Source organism: Miniopterus schreibersii, assembly GCF_964146895.1.
Source record: "Miniopterus schreibersii genome assembly, chromosome: 2".
In the NCBI taxonomy this organism is placed as follows: Eukaryota; Metazoa; Chordata; class Mammalia; order Chiroptera; family Miniopteridae; genus Miniopterus; species Miniopterus schreibersii.
This window is the reverse complement of record NC_138102.1, coordinates 20781659-20806458: the sequence shown is the minus strand read 5'-3', so window position 1 is coordinate 20806458 and position 24800 is coordinate 20781659. Positions and strand designations below refer to the sequence as shown.

General features: G+C 35.8%; 1 protein-coding gene across 1 annotated transcript in view; it reads right to left on the bottom strand.

Annotated features, from left to right (window-relative positions):
• ADAM9 (ADAM metallopeptidase domain 9) overlaps positions 1-24800 on the bottom strand; it is a 101267-nt gene that overhangs the window by 49718 nt on the left and 26749 nt on the right. The window contains exons 7-12 of the mRNA XM_081129348.1: positions 24244-24309; positions 21691-21762; positions 19380-19549; positions 16249-16330; positions 15618-15751; positions 5403-5574 (exon numbers count right to left, since the gene is read on the bottom strand). Of these exons, the coding sequence (XP_080985474.1) occupies positions 5403-5574; positions 15618-15751; positions 16249-16330; positions 19380-19549; positions 21691-21762; positions 24244-24309 (696 nt within the window). The remainder of the gene's footprint in view (positions 1-5402; positions 5575-15617; positions 15752-16248; positions 16331-19379; positions 19550-21690; positions 21763-24243; positions 24310-24800) is intronic.

The window sequence follows — 24800 nt, the reverse complement described above, 5'->3', positions numbered from 1 at the left end:
ACACTAAGCTTATAAAAATGATTACCACTGAAAAAAGACGTTAGAAAATTTATGGAGGAAATAAAGCTATGAAAGGACAATTTTCAGTGTACTTACTATTTGAAACTATTATGCCAAGAAAAAAAAGCTATGATATTTGAGACAGAGGGGTTTTATTTCTTAAAGAGTAATTTTATAGTGTGAAAGCTCAAGAAGCAAATATAGACTATTTCAATAAGTTTGGCAGTGAACTAAACAGTCAAGAGGAAGAAGCAAAACACAAAAATATGTCAACAAGGAAACAGCAGCCTTATATGACACACTAGATCAGATGGATCTAATTGATAGTTACAAAACATTCCATCCTAAAACAGCAGAACATACATTCTTCTCAAGTGCACATGTAACATTCTCAAAGAAAGACCACATGATAGGACAAAAAAACAAGCCTATACAAGTTCAAGAAGATTGAAATCATATCAAGCATCTTCTCAGATCACAGTAGCATGAAACTAAAAAACAAGTACAATTAAAAAAAAAACCTCAAAAACATTCAAATACATGGATGTTATTAAACAATGCATGGGTTACCAATGAGATCAAGGAACAAATAAAAAACTTCTTGGAAACAAATGAACACACAAGAACCCAAAATCTATGGAACACAGCAAAAGAAGTCCTGAGAGGGAAGTTGATAGCATTACAGGCCTACCTCAAAAAACAAGAAAAAGCTCTAATAAACTATCTAACACTACAACTTAAAGACTTAGAAAGAGAACAAACAGAAAAGCTCAGAAAAAGTAGAAGGAAGGAAATAATAAAGATCAGGGTAGAAATAAATGGCATAGAGACTAAAAACACAATACAAATGATCAATGAAACCAAGAGCCGGTTCGTTGAAAGGACAAACAAATCAATGAACCTTTAGCCGCACTCATCAAGAAACAAAGAAAGAGGACCCAAATAAATATAATCAGAAATGAAAGAGGTGATATAACAATTGACATCATAGAAACAGAAAGGATTTTACGAAAATACTATGAATGACTATATGTCAACAAACTGGACAACCTGGGTGAAATGGACAAATTCCTAGAAGCATACAATCTTATAAAACTCAATCAGAAAGAATCAGAAAACCTGAATGGGCTGATAACTAATGAAACTGAAGCAGTAATCAAAAACTCCCAGCAAACAAAAGTTCTGGACTGATGGCTTCACAGGCGAGTTCTACCAAACATTCAAAGAACTAACACCTATCTTCCTCAAACTATTCCAAAAAAGTCAACAGGAAGGAATACTTTCAAGCTCTTTTTATTCAGCCAGCATTATCCTAATTCCAAAACAAGATAAAGACATTACAAAGAGCCTAATCTCTGTGGCTCAGTGGTTGAATATTGAACTATGAACCAGGAAGTCATGGTTTGATTCCCAGTCAGGGCACATGCTCAGGTTGCAGGCTTGATCCCCAGTAGGGGGCATGCAGAAGGCAGCAGATAAATGACTCCATCTCATCATTGATGTTTCTATCTCTCCCTCTCCCTTCCTCTCTCTGAAATCAATAAAAACATATGTATTTTTTAATATCTTTATTGATTTCAGAGAGAAGAAGGGAGAGGGAGAGAGAGAGACAGAAACGTCAATGATGAGAGAGAGTCATTGATCGGCTGCCGCCTGCACGCCCCCCACCAGGGATCGAGCCTGCAACCCAGGCACGTGCCCCGACTGGGAATCGAACCATGATCTCCTGGATCAAAGGTCAATGCTCAAGAGCTGAGCCACTCCCAGCCAGGCTAAAAACATATTTTTTTAAACAAAAAAGACTCTACAAAGAAAGAAAATTACAGGCCAATATCCCTAATGAACACAGATGCTGATGAACAAAATGTCAGCAAATCGCATCCAGCAATACATTAAAAAGAACATACACCATGACCAAGTGGGACTTATTCTAAAGATGGAAGTCTTATTCGCAAATCAATAAATGTGATACATCACATAAACAAAATGAAAGATAAAAATCACATGATCATATAAATAGATGCAGAAAAAACATTCAACAAAATCCAGTACCCATTTTTGATAAAAACTCTCAGCAAAGTGGGAATAGAGGGATCATTCCTCAACATAATAAAGGCCATATATGACAAACCTACAGCCAACATCATACTCAATGGGCAAAAACTAAAAGCATTTCCCTTAAGAACAGGAACAAAACAAGGATGTCTGCTTTCACCACTCTTATTCAACATAATACTGGAAATCCTAGCCACAGCAATCAGAGAAGAAGAAAAAAATCAAGGCATCCAAATTGGAAAGGAGGAAGTAAAATTATCATTATTTGCAGATCACACGATATTGTACACAGCAAAAAAGACTCCACCAAAAAACTACTAGATTTAATAAATGAATTCGGTAAAGGAGCAGGATACAAAATTAACATCTAAAAATCGATGGCATTTCTATACACCAATAATGAACTCTCAATAAGAGTAACTAAAAAACAACCCCATTTACTACTGTAACAACAAAAGTAAGATACCTAGGAATAAACTTAACCAAGGAAGTAAAAGACCTGTACTCGGAAAATTATAAGACATTGGAAAAAGAAATAGAGGAAGATACAAAGAAGTGGAAGCATATACCATGTTCATGGATTAGAAGAATTAACATCATTATAATAGCCATCCTACCTAAAGTAATCTACAGATTCATCATAATCCCCATTAAAATACCAATGGCATACTTCACAGATCTAGAACAAATACTCCAAAAATTCATATGGAATAAAAAAAGACCCCAAATAGCCACAGCAATCTTGAGAAAGAAGAATAAAATTGGAGGGATCACAAGTGAGTTCTACCAAACAGTCAAAGAATACTACTATCAAACTATACTACAATTCAAAATATCAAACTATATTACAAAACCATTGTTATCAAAACAGTCTGGTACTGGCACAAGAACAGGCATATAGATCAATGAAACAGAACAGAGAACCCAGAAATTGACCCACTCCATTAGGTCAATTAATATTTGAAAGAGGACACAAGAACATACAATGGAGTAAAGACAGTCTCTTGGACAAATGGTGCTGGGAAAATTGGACAGGCACATGCAAAAAGATGAAACTACACCACCAATTTAGACCATCCACAAGAATAAACTCAAATGGATAAAAGACTTAAATGTAAGTCGTGAGACCATAAAAATCCTAGAAGAAAACATAGGCAGTAAAATCTCAGACATCTCACTTAGCAGAATTTTCACCAATACATATCCTAGGGCAAGAGAAACAAAGGAGAAAATAAACAAATGGGACTACATCAAACTAAAAGCTTCTGCACAGTAAAAGAAACCATCATCAAAATGAAAAAGGAACCTACTGTATGGGAGAGCATATTACCCAATGATACATCTGATAAGGGGTTAATTTCCAAAATATATAAGGAACTCATACAACAACAAAAGGAAGACAATCCAATTTAAAAAATGGGCAAAGGACCTGAATAAACACTCCTCCAAAGAGGACATACAGATGGCCAATAGACCATGAAAAAATGCTCAACATCACTAATCATCAGAGAGATGCAAATTAAAACCACAATGAGGTATCACCTCACACCTGTCAGAATGTCTACCATCAACAAATCAACAAACTACAAGCGCTGGCGAGGGTGTGGAGAAAAGGGAGCCCTAGTACACTGCTGGTGGGAATGCAGACTGGTGCAGCCACTATGGGAAACAGTATGGAGGTTCCTCAAAAAACTAAAAATGGAGCTGCCTTTTGAACCACTGACCCCACTTCTAGGAATATATTTTAAGAATCTTGAAATACCAGTCAGAAAGAATATATGCACCCCTATGTTCATAGCAGCACAATTTACAACAGCTAAGATCCGGAAAGAGCCCAAGTGCCCAACAGTAGATGAGTGGATAAAAAAGATGTGGTACATTTACAAAATGGAATACCATGCAGTTGTAAAAAGGACCTCTTACCCTTTGAGACAGCATGGATGGACCTAGAGAGTTATTATGCTAAGTGAAATAAGCCAGAGAAAAACAAGTATCACATGATCTCACTTATTTATGGAATCTAATGAACAAAATAAATTGACCAACAAAATAAATCTAGAGACATGGAGACATGGAACAGGCTGACATATCTCAGAGGAGTGGGGTGGGGGACAGGAAGAGATTATCGAACAATTTATATACCTCTACGCATAGCCTATGGACACAGATAATAGTGTGGTGAAGGCTTGGGGTGAGGTAGGGGCTGGGAAGAGGGGGGAAAGAGGAGAGAAATGGGGGACATCTGTAATTCTGTCAACAATAAAAATATACTTTTTTAAAAAATAAATTTTTTTTAAAAACATACAATATGTAAGGATAAAGAACTGAGAATGTCTGGAAAGGAGAAGGGTTTGGTCATCCTAACAGCGTAATGTTAATTTAGAAATTAAAAATATCTTATTAAACATATCTTATTTTCCTCCTTTGAAAATAAGAAAATAAAAAATATCAATTTGTTTGGGTTACTATTTATAGGATTTTAAACATGTAAAACATTGAGGATTATACCATGTAAAACAATGAGAAGTCCCTGACATGAAGCAACAGTGTGATAAAGACCCAACACAATTTCATCATAAAATATACACAGCCTTTCTAGGACGTGAAGTCTACTGGCAAAGCCAGGTGTGGTCAGGTAAGGACGAAGAAGAACTTGTGGAAAAGACTGAGAATTTAGTGAAGCTTACACACAAATGAACAAATTTCTTTAAAATTTAATGCTAGGCCTAGGAGGAAAGAGCCTGAGTAGGTCATTTGAAGAGGAGAACGGCTAAGATATAGAACAATAATAATAAAGATGAGCATGGGCTTATGGCAATACGGGTAGGCAACAGGTGTGACAAAGCCACAGATTAGTAGGTAAACTAGAGGTTAATGAAGAGAGAATATTAATTTCAGTACCAACAACTTTGCTAATGAAGGACTCTGGAGAATGGGTCAGCTTCAATTTATTATTAAAATGAGTTCGACTGAATAAATATTTCTGCAATGGCAGTGCCAGCATGTAAAAGCTTGTAAGTACAGAGCCAACTGAAAAATCAATTCATTCTTTAAAACAAATAAATGACACAATAACCATAACAGAAATGGTAGAACCTAGGAAAAATACACAAGAATAAACATGGTGCTTTCCTTGACATCAAAACAGTTGACACCATTAGTTATATTCTGGGAAGGAGAAGATGACCAATCCCAGGAACATGTCTCCACAAGCAAAATGCCAATCCTCTTTTTGCCACTAAATTTTACTCTAGCTCTCACGCCAGAGTTGCACACAGCAAGCTATTTTATTTTTTTGCAAACTCTTGAGGTAATTTAACAAAGCAAAAATCAAAAATTAAACTGACCTTTGGAGTACCACAGTCACACTCTTCCCCGGGGTCCACCAATTTATTACCACAGAAAGGAGCACTATAGGCTTCATCAGGCTTTGGAATATTAAGAAGGCAGTTTCCTCCTTTATTTAAAGTTAACTTCTCAAAATCCTCTGCACTGCAACTGCTAAAGTTCCTGGAACCTCTATAATAAACATCGAAAAAAGCTCATGTCATAGCAATTATTCATTTAGAAAATTTTTAAGTCATGTCTTCAACCAACAAGAAATGAATATTAAAACAGCAGAAAATAAGCTAACCAAAATAGAGAGAAATGAGAATTATTATCTATTTCTAATAAATATAAAACATTATTTCACTTATTATATAATACTTACTATTTGGGTTACAATATATTATACCTCCATGAAAAAATCTTCCAAACAATCACATTGAAATACAAAATCATAAATCTCATCAGAAGAGACCTTAAAAATTATCTAGTCCTATCCAGAGTTAGGTTGCATTTTATCTTCTACAATAAAAGGTCTTCATATATTTGGAGGTTGCTATATGTCTCCCCAGTCTTCTTTTCACTCTGCAGGATAACATTCACATGTTCCCCTCACTATCACTGACTAGGATGCACTACAGCAGTCAAGAAGCAGAATGCACAGTGCAGAATTTCAGCTACAGTTTGAGGTTTAAATGCCTTTCAGGATAAATCTTGAGAACAATGGCTCATACTCTGAAGGCTAGATGGGCTTCTAGAAACTGTCCAACTTGAGCTGTCTATGTGAGATTTAAACAAAAGCAATTTTGATGTGTTCTACATTTTGAGGGGTTTTTAATTATTGTTTTACTCAATAACTATAGAATATTTTCATATAATCTCACTGGCTATTTTTACTTTTGAAGACTAGTGGGGAAAACACCCATATATACAACAAGAATCTCTGAGAAACTCAAGTCGCCCTAAAATTTTATCAGGGGAATTTGGTGCCCTAAAAGAATCTCTTTTTCATCAGTTTGAGCAATGTTGCCAAAAGTAGCAGTGTGAATAAAAACTGTTGCATTATAGTTTGGGGGGAAGCATTCCTATCTATGTTGAGTCTTTGTACATTCCAGGAATCTAAGAAACAGAGCCTTTCTGTGAAACTTCGTCCCCTGGGTATACAGTTTACACTCTTCTTTGCTAACTGCCCCAAAATCTCCAGAGAAGTAGATAGACCTGGCTCTAGGCTCATGGGAATGGAAGGCAGTCTGCCTAGAACATTTTGGTACTGTTAACTACTCCTTAACAGAAGGTCTTTGAATGTGGGAAGTTGAGGGATTTTAACAGAATGACTGGCAGAGAAGGAACATAAATGGTCAATTGTCTATTAAAAAAGGAAGAGACAATATTTTGACTCACCAGAAAGAAAAGGCATGGCACAAGATTTTTTACAATAACACTACTTGTTTTCCTTATTATTCTTTTTCTTGCTACTCTCTGTTTAAGAATAATGTGAGGAGTCTTTTTGTACAATATCATTCATTCAACAAATACAGGGATGGGCAAAAGTAGGTTTACAGTTGTAATACAAATAAATAATACAATAATAAATAATAATACAAGAATAAACTCTGTGTTTCATGTACTCACAACTGTAAACCTACTTTTGCTCACCCCTGTATTTGTTAAACATCTCTTATGTTCAAGGCACTCTTCTCAGTTAAGGGATAAAAAAAACAGTACATAAAGTGGACATAAATCCCCACTCTGTGAAGGTGACATTCTAGTGAGTGAGACCATAAACATAATAAGTAAATTCGATAGTGTATTAGAAGATAAGTGCCATTGGGGAGAAAAGTGAAGAGGTGAAGGGGATGACCTGTATAGGGGGAGAAGCAACTGCAATTTTTAAGAGTAGTCAGGACAGGCATTTCCAACATTGCGACGACTGAATTGAAACTGGCTATCTGGGGCAGGGAAATATGACAGGGAGAAGGTATAGCAAGTACAAAAATGCTAAGGTAGAAGCCCACCTGGCATGCTCAAGGGAACATAAAGAAGCCAGAAGGGTTGGAGTGGAGTGAGTCAGTGAAAGAGTAAGTAATGTGCAACCTATCAGCACAAGTGGGAATAGGTCATTGTAAGAAATTGACTTTTTACTATGAGGGAAAAAAGGAGACTGGGGAGAGGGAGAAGGGAGAGACTGACACAATGGAAAGTGTTGGGCAGAAGCGACTTGATCTGAATCGGGTCACCATGGCTACTGTGTTAACCAGGAAGACCATGCAGAAGGCTACTGCAGAATCCCACTTAACAGGTGATGACAGACCAGCGCAACAGCAGTGGAAGCAGTAAGAAGTGTTTGGATTATTTATATCTTTTAAAGAAACAGCCATTAAGAAAAATGTGACAAAAACAGCAGCTCAGATTTTTGTCCTGAACTGCTAGTAGGAAAAAGTTATCATTACTGACATGGGGAAGACTGTGGGTGGAGCAGGTGTTAGGAGAGACAAACAGGAATTTGAGTCTAACAGACATCAAGTGGAAATGTGAAACGAGTAAGTAATAATTGTTTGACAAAGATGACTTCAGTTAAACAGAGGTTTGTAATTTCTTTTTATCTCCTATTGTTGACCTTTATGTGGTTAGTATAGTGCCTGCCATGTAGGACATAATCAGTAATGTTTTCTATAAGAGTATATTAATCAGCCAATAGCCACAGGAATTTTGAAGACATATGTGTATTCCTACACTTGAGTCTCTAATTGTAATCTATACAAATCCACCACTTCTAAACGAATATAAGAGTGCAATAAGACTTCTAGATACAAAATAAACATACAAAGCCAATTTTATCTTTATATAAAGAATTAGAAAATGAATTTTCAAAAGATTATTTACAATAGCGTTTGAAAATATAAAGTATAGGAATAACACTAACAAAAGAAATTTAAATCTCTATAGAGAAAAAATACATATATTTTTAATCCTTACCCAAGGATATGTTTATTGATTTTAGAGAAAGAGAAAGGGGGGAAGAGAGAGAGCAACAGAGTGTGAGAGAGAAACATTGACCAGCTGCCTCCCATACTCGCCCTGACTAGGGATTGAACCTGCAGCCTAGGCAGGTACCCTGAGCCAAAATCAAACCCACAACCTTTTGGTGTATGGGACTAGGCTCCAAACAAATGAGCCACCCAGCAGGGCAGAAAATAAATATATACTTTAATAAGGAGAATTAAAGAGGATCATGGACTTGAAGACTCCATACTGAAAATATGTTAATTTTTCACCAAACTAATCTAGAGATTTAATACAAAACCAATCAAATCCCCAAAAAGACTTTTTTGTGGAACTTGATAAGCTAATTTTAAAATTTGCATAGAAAGCCACAAAGAGCCAAAACACTTTATTTTTTCCAATTTTACTTTATCTTTTTATTAAATTTATTGGAGTGACATTGGTTAATAGGATCATATATGTTTCAAGTATACATTTTTATGATACATATCTGTATATTGGATTGTGTGCCTACCACCCAAAGTCAAATCATCTTTCATGTCCATATATTTGGCCCCCTTTACCCTTTACTACCCTCCCATCCCCCTTCCTTCACTCCCTTCTACTCTCTCTAAATCAATGGGAAAAATATCCTTGGGTAAAGATTAACAAAAAATAATAATAACAACAACTGGGGAGAAACTGACCAGTGTCTTCACACACACGCAAAAATCCAATGGCCCATAAATATGAATAGGCAATCTGACCTAATCTAATCTCATGGGTAACCAGGAAAATGCAAAGTAAAAGCACAATAAAATGCCACTACATACCCAACTTATTACTGAAGTTTAAAGTGGATAATATCAATTGTTGGTGAGGTAGGTAGTAGGCACTTATTGTACCCCATGGCACATCTCTTCTACCCACCTTTGATTTCAGCAGTTATGATGGACAGTGCCCCACAACTCCTCCCTTTTACGTTTTTTTTCCTCAGGTGCAACTCAAAAGTACAGGGAAATTAAAATCCCAGGTGGCAACCATCAAACCAAAGAAAGATGGAAGCAACAAAAATGAAAATGTACTGCAGCTACCTACATCAGAATGCAGAAACATCACAAACACAATGACAACTTTAAAAAGCCACATCAACAGGAAACATACTGTACACGGTAGTCCCCCCTTATCATTTCAAGAACCCCAGTAGATGCCTGAAACTGTGAATAGTTCTGAACTCCACGTATACTAAATTTTTTCCTACACATACATACCTATGATGTTTAATTTCTAAATTAGGCACAATAAGAGATTAAAAACAATAACTAATAATAAAATGGAACAGTTATAGCAATATGCTGTAATAAAAGCTATGTGAATGTGGTCTTCCTTTCTCTCAAAATATCTTATTGCACTGCACTCACCCTTCTCATGATGATGTGAGATGATACAACGCCTACGTGATGAGATGAAGTGGATACGCTGGGCAAAGGGATGATTCACATCCCAGGCAGGATGGAACAGGATAGTGTGAGATTTCATCAAGTTACTCAGAACAGTGAAAATTTAAAACTTATGAATTGTTTATTTCTAGAATTTTCTATTTAATATTTTTGCACCGTCGTTGACTTTGGGTAACTGAAACAGCAGAAAGCAAAACCACAGAAAGAGAAACTGCAGATAAGGGGGACTACTGTAATTCTGTTTATTAACTCTAATCTATTCCATAATTAGAGCTCAAAAACTAAAGTAATTAGGAATACACAAGTGGCAAAACTGTAAAGAAAAGCAAGGAAATTGTTATCATAAAAATCAGGGTAATGGTTAACTTTAGGGGCAAAGGTATGAAAGGGAAAATCACAAAAGGGATTTCTGAGAACTGCTACGTGACTGGCCTTGGGTGGCTCCACAAGTGTTCACTTTATAAAAATGTGTTCAGCTCTACATTTGTTTAGCTAGATTCTCTGTAAGTTTTATTTTTCACTATAAAAATGTTTTCATATATCACAAGTTGTACCAGAATAAGACTCAGCAAGAGTTATCCATGGTGCTTCCCTTCCTGCAGCTAGGCTCAGTGGAGTCGAGTAAACCAGAAGGGTTTTCGGACTGAGAAATCCTTTAGAAAAATAAAAAGATGGCTTTGCTCAACCTGATGGGGGTGTTAGAGATCAGAAAGCTGGCATGGGTCATAGCTTTGATTGGAAGCAATCATCAATAAGAAAACAGAATCAAAGATAAAGGTCACAGAGTAAAAGGCAAACTTAGGGTGCAGAGCAGGCTTTCTCTGATTAAAAAACAAACAAAACACATACACACAAGACTATGCAACAGAAAACACCACCATTAATAAATCTAAGAAATGTATTGCTAACTGGTGGAGCAAGTAAGTCCATTTCATCTAGGAATAGTCAAGAGCCATCCATCTAATGAGGCCCACCAAATCTTAAATTGTCGATCCAACACTATCTGTACTATGCCTAGTCTGTCCCTGTTCAAAGTGGGAGTTAGTGCAAGGTACTCTCCAGGACAGTTTACATTTTCCTTAAGAGAAGCAGGTTCCCCTTCATTCAGTAGTGAAAGTCTCACTTATGCTCTTTTTTGGAAAGTAGAAAACCTTTCACTCTCCAAAACTTAGTATTTCTAGATATAGAAATTAACGTGCCTTCATTAGAAGTCTTTTTAGACCAAGCCATTACATGTACAGCCTCAGACCACAGCCTCAAAGAATCTCTGTATTTGCTACAGACCCAATGTCAGCCAACCGTTTCTAAAGTGATTCTGTACTAACCCCTAGAGCAATGAAATTCTGATATTTCATTCCTTGCACAATTTCACCTAGTCCCAACTGTCTCTTTAATACCTTCTAACTTAATACCATGCTTGAGCCATGCCCCATTTCAATCCTGTAAGCCCAACATATTTCTGTTTCATATACAAAAGAACAAATAAAGAAAGAAGCTCAAGTGGTGAACATTTGCAAACAGTAAATGCTTACACTTATCTAATACTTACAAGCTATCTCTCTGACCCAGAAGATAAGTAAAGTATAAACAGGACATTCTTCTTTTTTGTCCTTGTTAATTTTAACTTACTACACTAACTTAAAACTATTATTACAAGATCAATAAAATATGTAGAAGCTCACATACTACCTTGCTACTCAATCTTGTCTTTAAAAATGTCACTTTACTAATTCGTAGTTTTCGACTATGAATTCATTGATATGATTATGCATTTGCTTTAATATTGTGCAATCCCAAAACATCTTAACACCTAGTATGAAACACCTTCTTCAGGAGTCTTCTCTTTCAATATTATCTTCACTATTGTCACAAAATTATTCTTCCAAATTGACTTTAAATTGTTTTTGTCAACTTCCAGAATGAAAGAAACATATAAATATCTGGAATTTGATAGAAATTGCATTAAATTTAAGAATTTACCTGAAGAAGACAGATATATTTCCAATATTTAGTCATCTCATAAAAGAACACTGCCTTTACCAAAATTACATATTCTGTCAGTAAACTTCTGTTGTCTTCTTTAACAAGTCCTACATATTTCCTATTAAGTGGATGCTGAGATACCTTGAATTTTGAACAAATAAGACAGGTTTTATCCCTCACATTTCTCAAAATGGTTATAACTGGTTTATTGGGAATCTGTTTATTTTATATATTTATAACTATATTTCTAATACTATTTAATTGATTCCCTTGCTGTTCAAAACTAGACAATCATATCATTTGAGCTGCTCCCCTTTTCAAATATTTATTCCTAAATCTTTTCCTTATTCAATGCAAGAACTGAAACTTCCAAAACAAGATAAAGTAATAGGACTGACAAATCTTATCCCCATCTGTCTCCACTGTGCTCCACGCTTAGTGGAGATTGACTTATATGGACTGTAGCCAATTAAACACAGCCAATAAGAGGCACTGGCAGAGGCAAGAAGTCGGTAGGAGAATAAGGCCGATTAACTCCTCTGGATCCCTCTCCATCAGGTCACCCTATGTTGGCAGTTTCCCTCTATTTCAACTCCTACAGGGTCAGTCTCTCCTATAGCTACCATTTCTCTCTCCAAGGGCCAATTACATTCCCTCTCTTTATGTCTTCTATATCCCTACAAGGTTATATTTTTAAGTTAGCCAAAAAAAACTTCTTTGCAGCTCTTCTCTAGGGAAAATGGTAGATCACCTGATATTTGATATCATCTTATATTCATGTTTGTTTGAATATGCAGTAAATTTTAAATGTAATATTCACAATACCATTACCTTCCAAATACTTTATAATAACTTTGGACTTCAGGTATCTTCTTTGACACAAGGTTTACTTAGGAGAGCGTTTTAAAATTATCAACTCATTTAGAGAGTTTTGTTATTAATATCTAGTTTTATCAATCTCTGGTCAAAGAATGAGACCTGCCCTGTTTCTGCTTTTTGGAAATTATGTCTGTTTTTGGGACAATATATGGTCAACGGGACACCTGAAATGAAGGTTTATGTTCTGTTTCTGCATAGTTACAGTTTTATCTATTAAATCAACCATACTAATATTTATTTAAATCTCTATAATCTTGAGGACTTATCAGAACTTTAACACCATAATTTGCAGCCCAATATTTGGATTTTTGCAGCTTGAGCTCTGAAGCTGCTTTCAAAGCATAACTCTGAAACCACCCACAGAGCAAGCAGCACTCCTTGTGTTGATTGTATTGTTTGCTAAACCATACTCCTTGCATCACTGCTAAATAATACTCCCTGTACTGTAATTGTGTGATCAGAAAACAGCCCTGGCGAGTTTTGCTCAGTGGTTAGAGGGTCGGCCAGCGGACTAAAGGGTTGGGGGTTCAATTCCAGCCAAGGGCACTTACCTCTGTTGCAGGCTCTATCCCCTGTTCAGGAGGCAACCAACTGATGTGTCTTTCTCATGTCAATGTTTCTTTTTCTTTGTCTCTCCCCCTCCCTTCCATTTTCTCTTAAAAAAATCAATGGAAAAAATATCCTCAGGTGAGGATTAACAAAAAAAAAAAAAAGACAGAAAACAGCCTTTTTGGACTATAGGCCTGGGTAGAAACTAGGATGTTCATAAATGCTTAATCATATATTACCTATTGTTCTCATCTCAAACCCCACTTACTTGACCACTGAGTCAGCTAACCATTGAAAGTACAGTTGCCCTGACCAATCAGAAAACAAACAATGCAAGTCTACAGTCTTGTTCCCCTGGCAACCCATCTTTGATCGCCAGCTCCTTACAATTTTTGCCTTTATAAGCCTTGCCTTATCCCACCCATTTTGGAAAATATTTTTGGTTCATACTGAGGGCTAGCTACGTTTCCTGGTCTGCAAATCATTATCCAAATAAACTTTTAATTTTTCAAAAAAAGCTTCCTCCAGACTTTTGCTTACATATTATATGTGTTTCGTTTATGTAATCTGTCAATGATTAAGAAAGAGATTTTAAAATTTTCTCTAAATATGGGACCATTTTCCCTTAAGGTGCTTTTCATATTATATATTTTAATAATATAAAATAAACAACTATGACAAATGTTTGTTAATGATTACATATCTCACAAATAAAAAGTAATCATTTTTGCCTTATTTTGAGTCTCTTTGCTGCAGGTATGTTTCCTGTATATAATTATAGTGGTTTGTGGCCTATTATTGATGTATTTATTATGTTAAGCCTTTGTCTTCCCCCATTAAAATGTAAACTCTATAAAGGACAAGTCTTTATCTAATTCACTGAGATATTCCGAGTGCCTAAAACAAAGGCTGGCACATAGTGCTCAACAAATATTTGATGAGTGAATGAAGTATAGGTCCACTCTTCACTGCTTCATACCATTTTAAATTCCACTATAGCACTGTATCATGACATTCCTTCCTCTGAACACTCCTTTCATTACTCTGTTTTATCTTGTTGTTAATTATTTATTTCTTATTCCCTGAATCTATGTCTTCCTCAACTTCATTGCCAGATAAAGCAAACACTAAATTTACTTCTCTTTCCTACAGAAAATCTTTTACAAGCATGACTTTCCTTGTGAATATAATTACATTTCTTTTAGTATAGTTTTTTCATAAGTGCTATTCTAATTCTTCCATACCTATTTTTCAGCCTAGTATTTGCTCAAAAAGAGATAAATTCTGCAGTAAATCCTGCCTTTATACCAGGATGCAATTATAATGATATTCTCATATCTAAAGATAAAGCGCTGGCTAACAGTTTTTATACTTTCGGTGCCCCAGGTGCTGAGGAAACTAGGAAAAGGAGTAAATCCTTGGAGCCGTGGGTATTCCCCACATGACATCTTCATCTGTGTTTCTTAACAGTGAACATCTTTCATATCTAATTTTTCCTCTGGCTCAGCTTCTATTCCACATACACACTGTGGTTACGTCCAGCTCTCTGCTTAGCACAACTGCCTACTAAATTAGGATGGAACCTTGTACCTCATGACAACCCTGCATCAAAAGGAAGCCCAAGAATTCAATGGTTCCTTTTCACTCTTAGAGCCTCAACTGCAATTATTTTTGAACCATGGCAAAGGAAGGGGTTCACAGGCACGGGACTCAGACTTCCTGATTTCAAATCCCAGCTTCACCACTTCCTTAGATGTATGACCTGTTTCCTCATCAGCAGAGATAACAAAGCACCTACATCTCATTAGGTTGTTGAGTATTAAGTGATTAATACCTTTTAAGTGCTTAGAACAGTGCCTGATATACAAAGAGTTCAGTAACTGTTAACTCTTCTTTCTCCTTCTCTGTCTTGCCTCCCACCTTTATCTACAAAATTGGAGATGTTAGAAGGACTATGTCAGGATTTCTTCTACTTACAGTGACAATGCAGTGCTTTCTCCAGGGGTTTGTGAGTAAATTCTTCATACAGTCCTTCAATCTCTATTCCAACCTGCACTGAATCTAGCAGAAACCCTTCCCTGATTTCTAATACAGGTGTAAATTTTTCCATGTTCTTATATCTTTTGGTCTGTCAATTGGTTTAAAGAAGAGTGTAGCTACATACTTGTGCCTACATAAATGTTTCTTGCTGAAAGCTCTATGGAATTATTTATTCAATTAAAGAACAGACTTGTCACTGGTGAATCATGTAATTAATTTCAGGGGGGCCAGGAATATTTTTTCCTATTTTTTCAACATGGACGTGAGTATAACCCAGAGAGTTTAAGAAACGCTGATCTAAAAACCATATTAAAAATAATAAGAAAGAATTCAATTACTCACGACGCTCCTGAATTCATGATGCAGCTCTTTGCTCCACAAATACAATTTCTCCCATCATCATGATTCATTCCAAGGTTATGACCCAACTCATGAGCCACAATGGATGCAAATGTCTCCACCGTAATTTGCCCAAACTGTTCAAATACAAGAAGGTATTAATTAGGTTTCTGAGCAAAAAGAATACATTTTGTTTCTAAGGTTATTTTTTTCTCAAAAGGAAATTTATCACTACAATGTTGACGGCCTATATGATAAATCAAGCATCCAACATCAGTCCCTGTACATTTCAGTCTAATAAGAAACTCGTGTGACTCAACACTGATGATGAAGACAGACCTTTTAAGCAACAGATCAAATACTTCAGTACCAATAGATTATTCTGGTTCTATTTTAATTTTCTTAAATAGAGTATTTCCTCATCCATAAAAAGTGAGGAGCTAACAAACACATAATAAATATTAAAATACTTAATCCAGTCTCTAGAGAAACAACCCATCTGCCATTTCTACATTGTCCCTCTTAAATACCCAAAATATAGCTTTAAGGACTAGGGATGAAGTAGAAAGTCAATAAATGCTTGATACTCTGCTAATGAAGATGGCCAAAGGCGAACATCAAGAACAAAATATACCACATTAATCCCGCCTGCGTGGCTCCTTGAACACACTGTTCCCACAAATGCCATTCCCGCGGTCCCACCAAAACCTTTCTTCCTAAATGAAAAGAAAAGGTGAAAGTCATAAAAAGTGCTTGGGGGAAAAAGAAACACATTGCTCCTATATCTGTAGGTGATCTTAAACTGGACTGATAGAACCTACAAAAACTGGAAGAAATGGCAAAGTGAAATAGCATTTTAAAGTTAGAATACAATAAAGTCTTCTCTCTTTTATTATAAGAGAATGAGATTAATATTACAAATTCACTTTTAGAAAAATGAAGATACATTTTAGATACCAAACCAAATTTTTTCTACCTTCTAATAAAAAATATCCCTAAAAAGCATTATATTTATTTATTCAAAAATTCTAGTGAGAGGTAAGAAACTCAATGAACATGTGCACATGGAGACTGCAGGGCAGGGGACACAGGGAACAGAAAGGTCACAGTGGCCTCCATATGGTTCCTCACTTGTACCTCAGGACCTAGTCCCTCTGCCTGGAACTCTCTTCCCAAAATATACCCCTAACTCACTCCCTCACCTCCTTCAGGTCTTTACTCAAAAGTCTTCTTCTCAATGAGACCTTCTTTTGCCATGTTACCTAAAATTTCAACTTTACTTCTCCAATACTTTTTCTTCCCTACCACTTATCTTTATTTAACATATTATATATATATACTTCTTTATCTCATTTATGGCCAATCACCTCCACCATAACATGGACTCCATGAAAAGCAAGAAGTTTTGTCTGTTACGTTCACTGCTATGCCCCAGTGCCTAGGTTATAGACCTAACAAATATCTTTCAAGTGAATGAATAAATCCTTCTCTGGGCCATCTAACCATCCAGGAGAAAAGGACTCGAGATGCTGGCATAAGGGGATTTCCAAGAAAACACTTCAGCCAGATCACCACACAGTGAACTCCAAAGTCCCCAAGCCCTGCTCATGTTATCAACGTTTCCAAAAGGCTTTTCAGTACCCCATTTTAAGCACAAACAAAAAAACAGAGATCACCAGACATTTGGGAAATGCCTCTAACACAACAGATGGAGACCAAAAAGAGGGGAAAGGACAGCTTGGTAGGTGTGCTTGGGCAAGGCATGGGGAGTATGCTTGATGCCTGTTCCTTTCGGCCTTGCGTGAGCCAGATGGCACACTCACTGGTATGAGGATACTTGCAGGTGCAATTTTACTAAAAATAACAGACAGGTCAGGACCAAGCCTTTGTGATTACAGGGCCATAAAAAACCACTGTGGCATTTTCATAATACCTTGCTTTAAATTAACTCACATAACAAAAGAAAATCAAGGGAAATTTCTCCTCTGAAAAGATTTGAGTTTTAAGTACCATCAACATTGAGAGAGGCAAACGTATTATATAAAGAACATTTTTTGCAAATAGCCAGCCTATCAAGCCAGAAAACTTTTAAGAAAGATAAAATGGTTTACATATTTTAAGTGAAGGTTTTACTGTAAGTTTTTGGAATGTACTTGTATCAGGTGATTTATATAAGTTTAAGTTTTATTACGGTACCATGAAATTGCTATATAAATATATATAGCAATATAAAAGAAGAAAATTTTAAAAACATATATTGGTAATTTTTCAAAGAGAGTAGGAAAACTATTATATCCGTGAAATAAGAACTTGATTATATAAAAAATATTCAGGGGAGTAAAAATATCTATTAAACATTAAAAATAAGATAGCTAAAAATTAAAAATTCAATAAAAAGCTTACAAGATAAATTTAAGAAAATATCCTAAAAAGTAAAAAAAAACCAAAAAAACAAAGGGAAGAAAGGAGACAAAAGATAATAAAATTAGAGGATAAACCCAAAATTCAATAGCCAAGTAAAAGGAATCCCAGAAGAAATGAAGAATAAAAATAAAGAGAATGAAATCATCTACAGAACAATTTGAGAAAAATACCTAAAACTACAGGACATCAGTTGCAAGGCTGAAATTACCCACCAAGTACACAGCACATCAGTGATAAAAGACCTACGCCAAAGCCTATCATCAAGAAAACTGAGACACCTGGGAGTGAAGAAAAGATCCTATAAGTTTCCAGAGAAAAAGAAGAAATTAAGAAAGACAACATACACACGATCAGGAATCAGAATGATTTAAAGCTTCTCAAGAGTAATGCTGGAAATGAAAAGAAAACAGATTCATGCCTTCAAAATTCTGAAGGAAAAAGATTTCATGACTAGCCTGGCCGGCATGGCTCAGCGGTTGAACATCGACCTATATGATCCAGGAGATGGCGGTTCAATTCCCGGTCAGGGCACATGCCTGGGTAGTAGGCTCGATCCCCAGTGGGGGGCATGCGGGAGGCAGCCGATCAATGACTCTCTCTCATCATTGATGTTTCTCTCTCTTTCTCCCTCTCCCTTCCTCTCTCTGAAATCAATAAAATATATTTTTAAAAAAAGATTTAATGCCTAGAATTTTATATCCATCCAAATAATCAAAAAAGTTGCAAAACAAACTAGAAAACACACCTCTGAAAGACTGAGTTACTTAGGCCCTAGGATGAACAGAGGTCAAAATAAGATCATTTTTAAATCTGTTCTGAGACTTTGAAATACATTTTTTCACATGCAAGATGAAACTAGAAAAAATGCCATATAAAAACGAGAGAGCAAACTAAATCCAAGAAAGAGGAAGGACATGGGATAAAGGTGACAAGAAATTCAACCCAGACGAGAGGTCTCATTATTATACTCTCACTTGTCCTACTGTATGAAACTAAGTTTTCTTTATTTAAATAAATTTTCAAAAACCTTAAGAAAAGGTTACCTTAATAAAAGAAAACAAACAAAAATTAATATTCTGACCATCTCATCAATAGTACTTTTTAAAAAGTCACTGACAGAACCAGCCCTGGTTGGTGTGGCTCAGTTGGCTGGAGCATCGTCTTGTATACCAAAAGGTTGCAGGTTCGATTCCAGGTCAGGACATGCATGGAAGGCAACCAACCAATGTTCTCTCCTCACATACATCAATGTTTCTCTCTCTCTCTGTGTCTCTCCCTTCCCCTCTCTCTAAAAGCAATGAGCATTTCCTGGGGTGAGGATTTTTTTTAAAAATCACTTACAGAACTAGCTGTGCACTGTCATGTCTCCGACGTGTTATAAGAAACTTTTCCCGCCATTGTACAAAGTTCCCCAACACATCACCAGCACCTCCCATTATGCTGATCAGGTTTCCATTTGTCCAAATCTCCAGTCCAACTAGCACAACTCGAATATTTAACATAATATACATCTAGGAAGAAAACAAAAGTATAAAAATATATTAAAGAATATCTTTTAGCTTACAAAGAAGTATCATAGCTACTTAAATTAAAAAAGGTACTCCTCACCCGGACCAGTCCAGTGTGGCTGTTGGCTGGAATGACATCCTGTACACCAGAAGGTAGTGGGTTCAATTTCAGGTCAGGGCACATACCCAGTTTGCTGGTTTGACCCTCGGTCAGTGTGCATATGGGAGGCAACTGATTGATGTTTCTCTCTCACATCAATGTTTCTCTCTCTCGCCTTTCCACACCCCCCTCTCAAGTCAATAAAAACATTCTCAGGTGAGGATTAAAATTTTAAAAAGTAAAAACAGGACTCCTCCCTGCCAAAAAAATGTATTTCCTTCAATAAAATGAGATTCCCTCTCAAGGGTCTCAGCTTCCTCATCCATAAAATAAAAGTAATATAAGCCAAAATCCTCTTTATTTTCCATTCCAAAATCTGACAAACTGGAAATTTAAAGTTTTTGGTAAATTAATTCCAAAACTTGCCCTAAACTAATGCAAGCCTGTTTATAGTCTGCATTTATCTCGATTAATGGAAAGAGTCATACATTTCACTACAGAAATACCAATGAATTTGATTACATTATGCTACCCCAAGACCCTGTGGGAAGTGTTATATAATACATAGTGAACCATATTACCTTTGTGGACCATGAGAAAGAAAATACCTACTAAGAAAGGCTCCTACTGGCTAACTGGGCTCAAATTTAAAAGCAAAGCCTAGAAGCTGTTCCTAAACAGGGGCCTCTCATGCAAACCTCATTTCATGGAGAAGCCCGCACTAAACTGCGTGCCTGCACTGTGCTCCTGCCATCTGAGCCAGCGCTTATAAAGGAGTTCCTGGAATTCCAACCTACAGGACTAAGGTTTTTCCCACCAGTCAGAACTATGCAGCTGTATGCCCATCAGCATCTTCACAGACCAATCAGAGGGCCAATCAAACAGCAAAAATTTCAAGTCCTCATTTACGTAAGGATGGACCAATCAGGGACCAGGGACAGGAACTTGTGTTTATTAAGTTAGCTCCCCTCTTGCTCAGAGAGTACACTTTCCCTTTCTTTCTACAGAAGACTGAAGATCGTGTTTCCTCACTGGAGCTGAAACACCAAAGACATCACACCGAAGCAGAGCAGACCAGAGCAAAGTGGAGTGAGACAGAGCACAGCTGTCTGGCTGCAGAGGGGCCTCATCTCGTGGCCACCTCACAGCCATGCTGCTTCATAAGTTAGCTGTAACAGTACTTAGCTGTTCCAAAGCCATGCTGTTCTCACAGCTGTGCTATGGCAACTGAGCTGTTTGCATTGAATAAAGTTTCCTTCTTCACTACACCTCAAAATTGGAGATTCCTGTCAGCGTTAAATTGGTGCCAACGACCATCGGTTGGCACCTTTCTAAACTCTCATATAAAATTTGAATTACACATACCCCAAAGATTTCAGATAAATGATTATAGAGCTCATATCTATTTCATAGAAATAGAGGAATAAATAAGTTCATAAATGTAAAACACTCAACTCAGCCTCAAGAGCATTATAAATGCTCAACAGAATGCTATCATCATCATCATCTTCATTATTATTAGGCTTGGTATTCATCAGGGAAACATCTTATAGATGAAATTCTCTTATGATAACATGTATCTAATTTTTCAATATCTCCCACCGGATGAATGAACTCCAAAAGTCTCAAACCACATTCTCTCTCTCTCTCTCTCTCTCTCTCTCTCTCTCACACACACACACACACACACACACACACCCTAATACTGTCATATTATGTTTTCCCATTAGGAGGCAGCCTTATTCAAAATAAGGTTCTCTCAGTAAAAATTCAAAGACCTTTTCATAATGCCAAAGTACCTTAGCCTATCTACTCTAAAGATAAAAGTAGATGCTAATATGAAATCTCTTGTTTGTCCCAAAGTCTTTCCACAATTACACTTTTCTTTCAAACATAAAAATAGTTAAAAAACAGACCCCTGAAAGATTGAGTCATTTAGGCCCCAAGATAATCAGAGCTCAAAATGAGACAATAGTTAAATTCTGTTCTGGGACTGTGAAAGGATATGATAAAATAATTCCAAATGATAGAAAATACAACTTACACTATCCAAGTAGTTTGCTAAACGAATCATCTCTTCTCTCACTGCAGTCTGATTTCTTCCCATCATGTCATACTGAAAAGCAAGAGAGGAAAATCACTATCACCAAAGTAATTTCAGGGGGAAAAAATTCTATAATCTTTCACAATGAAGATAAAAATCCAAATATTTCCTCTGAACCAAAAACTGAGGCAGTTAGACATTCGTCAGCATTTCAATTTTATAAATCTAAAAGATACATTTCAGTGATAAATGGAATAAGAGTGTGAAATGAAAAATAATGAAAAAACATTGAAGTCTTCATTTTCTCTAAATTAGTACAAAATTTAAAATGGATTTTTTTCTCAATATTTTTATTCATTTTAATGCAAAAATATTTTCAAGCACTTCACCAAAGGTGGAGTTTAAAAACAATCAAAATGAAGAAATGAAGAAATAAAAACAATCTAAAGGGTTTCCTGACTCCTTAGGCTAACGACATTACCAATAAACCATCTCTAAACTCTGGGCTAAATTAATGAGAGATTATAACCAATGTTCACTAGTTGAAACATTATATATAAATAAAACATAGAGATATTTAAAAGTTTAACCATATTAAGCCAAACAGTCAATATGACTGATTCTTTTCTTTGAGACCTAACTAAACCTAAATATCTATTTTAACATTATTTTCATACAACCAACTTAAAAATAACAAAAAAAATTTTTTTAAGAATGTATGTTTTTGCTCTATAAGGGCACTAATATCAGAATATATCAGATCTTATCAATTAGACATTTTATGATTCTCCTAAAAAAAAGAAAAATAAATTTGAATACATTTGACAAGGTTTGATTAAAATGGAATCATTTTTATTTTGAACCATTTTCTACCAATATGTAACAAATCTATTTTACATAATAAAGAAAAACATTTCAAATCTGTTTTTGTCACTTATCCAAACATTCCGCAGAAACATTTTACCCATTAGCTGGGGCAGCATTCATGCTTGTTTGTATTTCCTATTCTTTTTCCTTCTACCACTTAAGGGTCATTAACTTATAATGAGCAAATCTGAATATGTTTCTGTCTCTTACTAAATATGGCTTCTTTCCCAAACTACACACAATAATGGATTTTTTAACCATACAGTCTTGAAACTATCTCTGCAGCTTACAAGAAAGAAACCGTCAATCATGTAAAGTTTTTTTTTAAATTTATCTTTATTGTTGAAAGTATTACAGATGCCCTTTTTTCCCCCCATTGATCCCTTCCACCCTGCCTCCACCCCCCCAGGCCTTCACCTCACTATTGTCTGTGTCCATGGGTTATGCATATATGCATCTAACTTCTTTGATTAATCTCTCTCCATCCACTCCCCCACCTCTGCCTTCCCTCTGAGATTCGTCAGTCTGTTCCATGCTTCTATGTCTCTGGATCTATTTTGTGCATCAGTTTATTTTATTCATTAGATTCCACATATGAGTCAGAGCATATATAACTGAATCAGAGAGAATAAGAAAACCTGAAGTGGCCAATAACAACTGATAAAATTGAAGCACTAATCAAAAAACTCCCAGAAAAACAAAAGCCCTGGTCCAGACAGCTTCACAGGTGAGCTTTCTAATTCTTTAAGTTGTAGGGTTAGAGAGTTTTTTAAAATTTTTTCTTGCTCTTTGAGGTAGGCCTGTAGTGCTATGAACTCTCAGGACTGCTTTCCCTATGCACCATTGAATTTGGGTGGTTGTGTGTTCATTTTCATTTGTTTCCAGGAAGTTTTTGATTTCTTTCTTGATCTCACTGGTAACCCATTCATTGTTTAATAACATGCTATTTAGCCTCCATGTGTTTGAATGTTTTTGAGTGTTTTTCTACAAACAACTTTTTCACACAAATAACAAAACTGGCAGCAAAAGTAAGATAAAACATTTCAAATAATCTGTTAAGTTATATGGCAGCTATATCTAAATCTGAAAATCTTACTAATGCTGGAATAGATCCATTACTTTTCTTAGTTAAGCGAGCGCAATTCTTCATATGGATAAGGAAAATCCCTGGGATTATCCTGAAAAATGAAATTAATAGAATACTGCTCAGATGAACCACTCTCCTCTATTCCCTTCTAACACATGCCAGGACCTGGAAGTTTCTATCTTTTAAAGTAAAATATAGGTTAGCTGAAATTCTAGACAGCAAAGCAATTTTATTAGGCCATAAAGCAATATCTGATTAACTGGTTACAGTCCCTTAAAGTCATCTGAAAAGGTCTCAAGACTCTGGCAGGCAGTACAAGTTTCACTTAAAAAACTTAACATGAACAAATCACCCAAGAAAACACAGGAAAAAATCATTAGTAAAAAATAAAGTCAGAGGTAGTCAGTCCTATTTGCTACATTCAGCTTCTGGTGGTATTATGAATAGTTAGTACACTTAAAGGAAAAAAGCCATTTTTGTTTTTAAATTACATTTCAGAGAAATCAATACAAATATATTATATTTCATATTTCTTTCATATGATGCTCACTTCTCATCTGCTTTTCCTGCAAAAGAAGAAAAACTGTCACCAATCCTACCCTTTCCTTGTCTACGACAATGAACAGCTCCACATAGCGGGTTTGTGGCAGCACAGCTCTTCTTCTCTGTCAAAAACACAAATGTAAAGGCAAAAAGATAAGTTATAAAGCTTTATGATCTTCACAGGTAATGATCCCACCCTATTTGCTAGTCACTTATTTCATGTCTGCTCAAAACATCATAAAATTATTTTACATAACACATCCTAGATTTTTTAAAAAAAGAATAACATGTTTTGAAATGATATCTGCTATCTTTACTGAGCTAAGAAAAATTCTACTTAAAGATAATATAAGTTATTCAAGTTTACAAAGCAGAATTATTGACTTTCTAATACCAACACAATACACACAGGCGTGCACGCGCACACACACACACTTCAACAAGAAACCCCATTACTATGTTGAGAGTAGAAGAAAGAATATCCACTAATAACCCAGAGCAGAAGTGAGCAACCTTTTCAAGGCTGCCACTTTAAAAAAAAGACTAGCTTTGTAAATTGGCATAAATGCATATAATAAGCTGAAATTTTAATGTTGTCCAATGATTAAAGTTA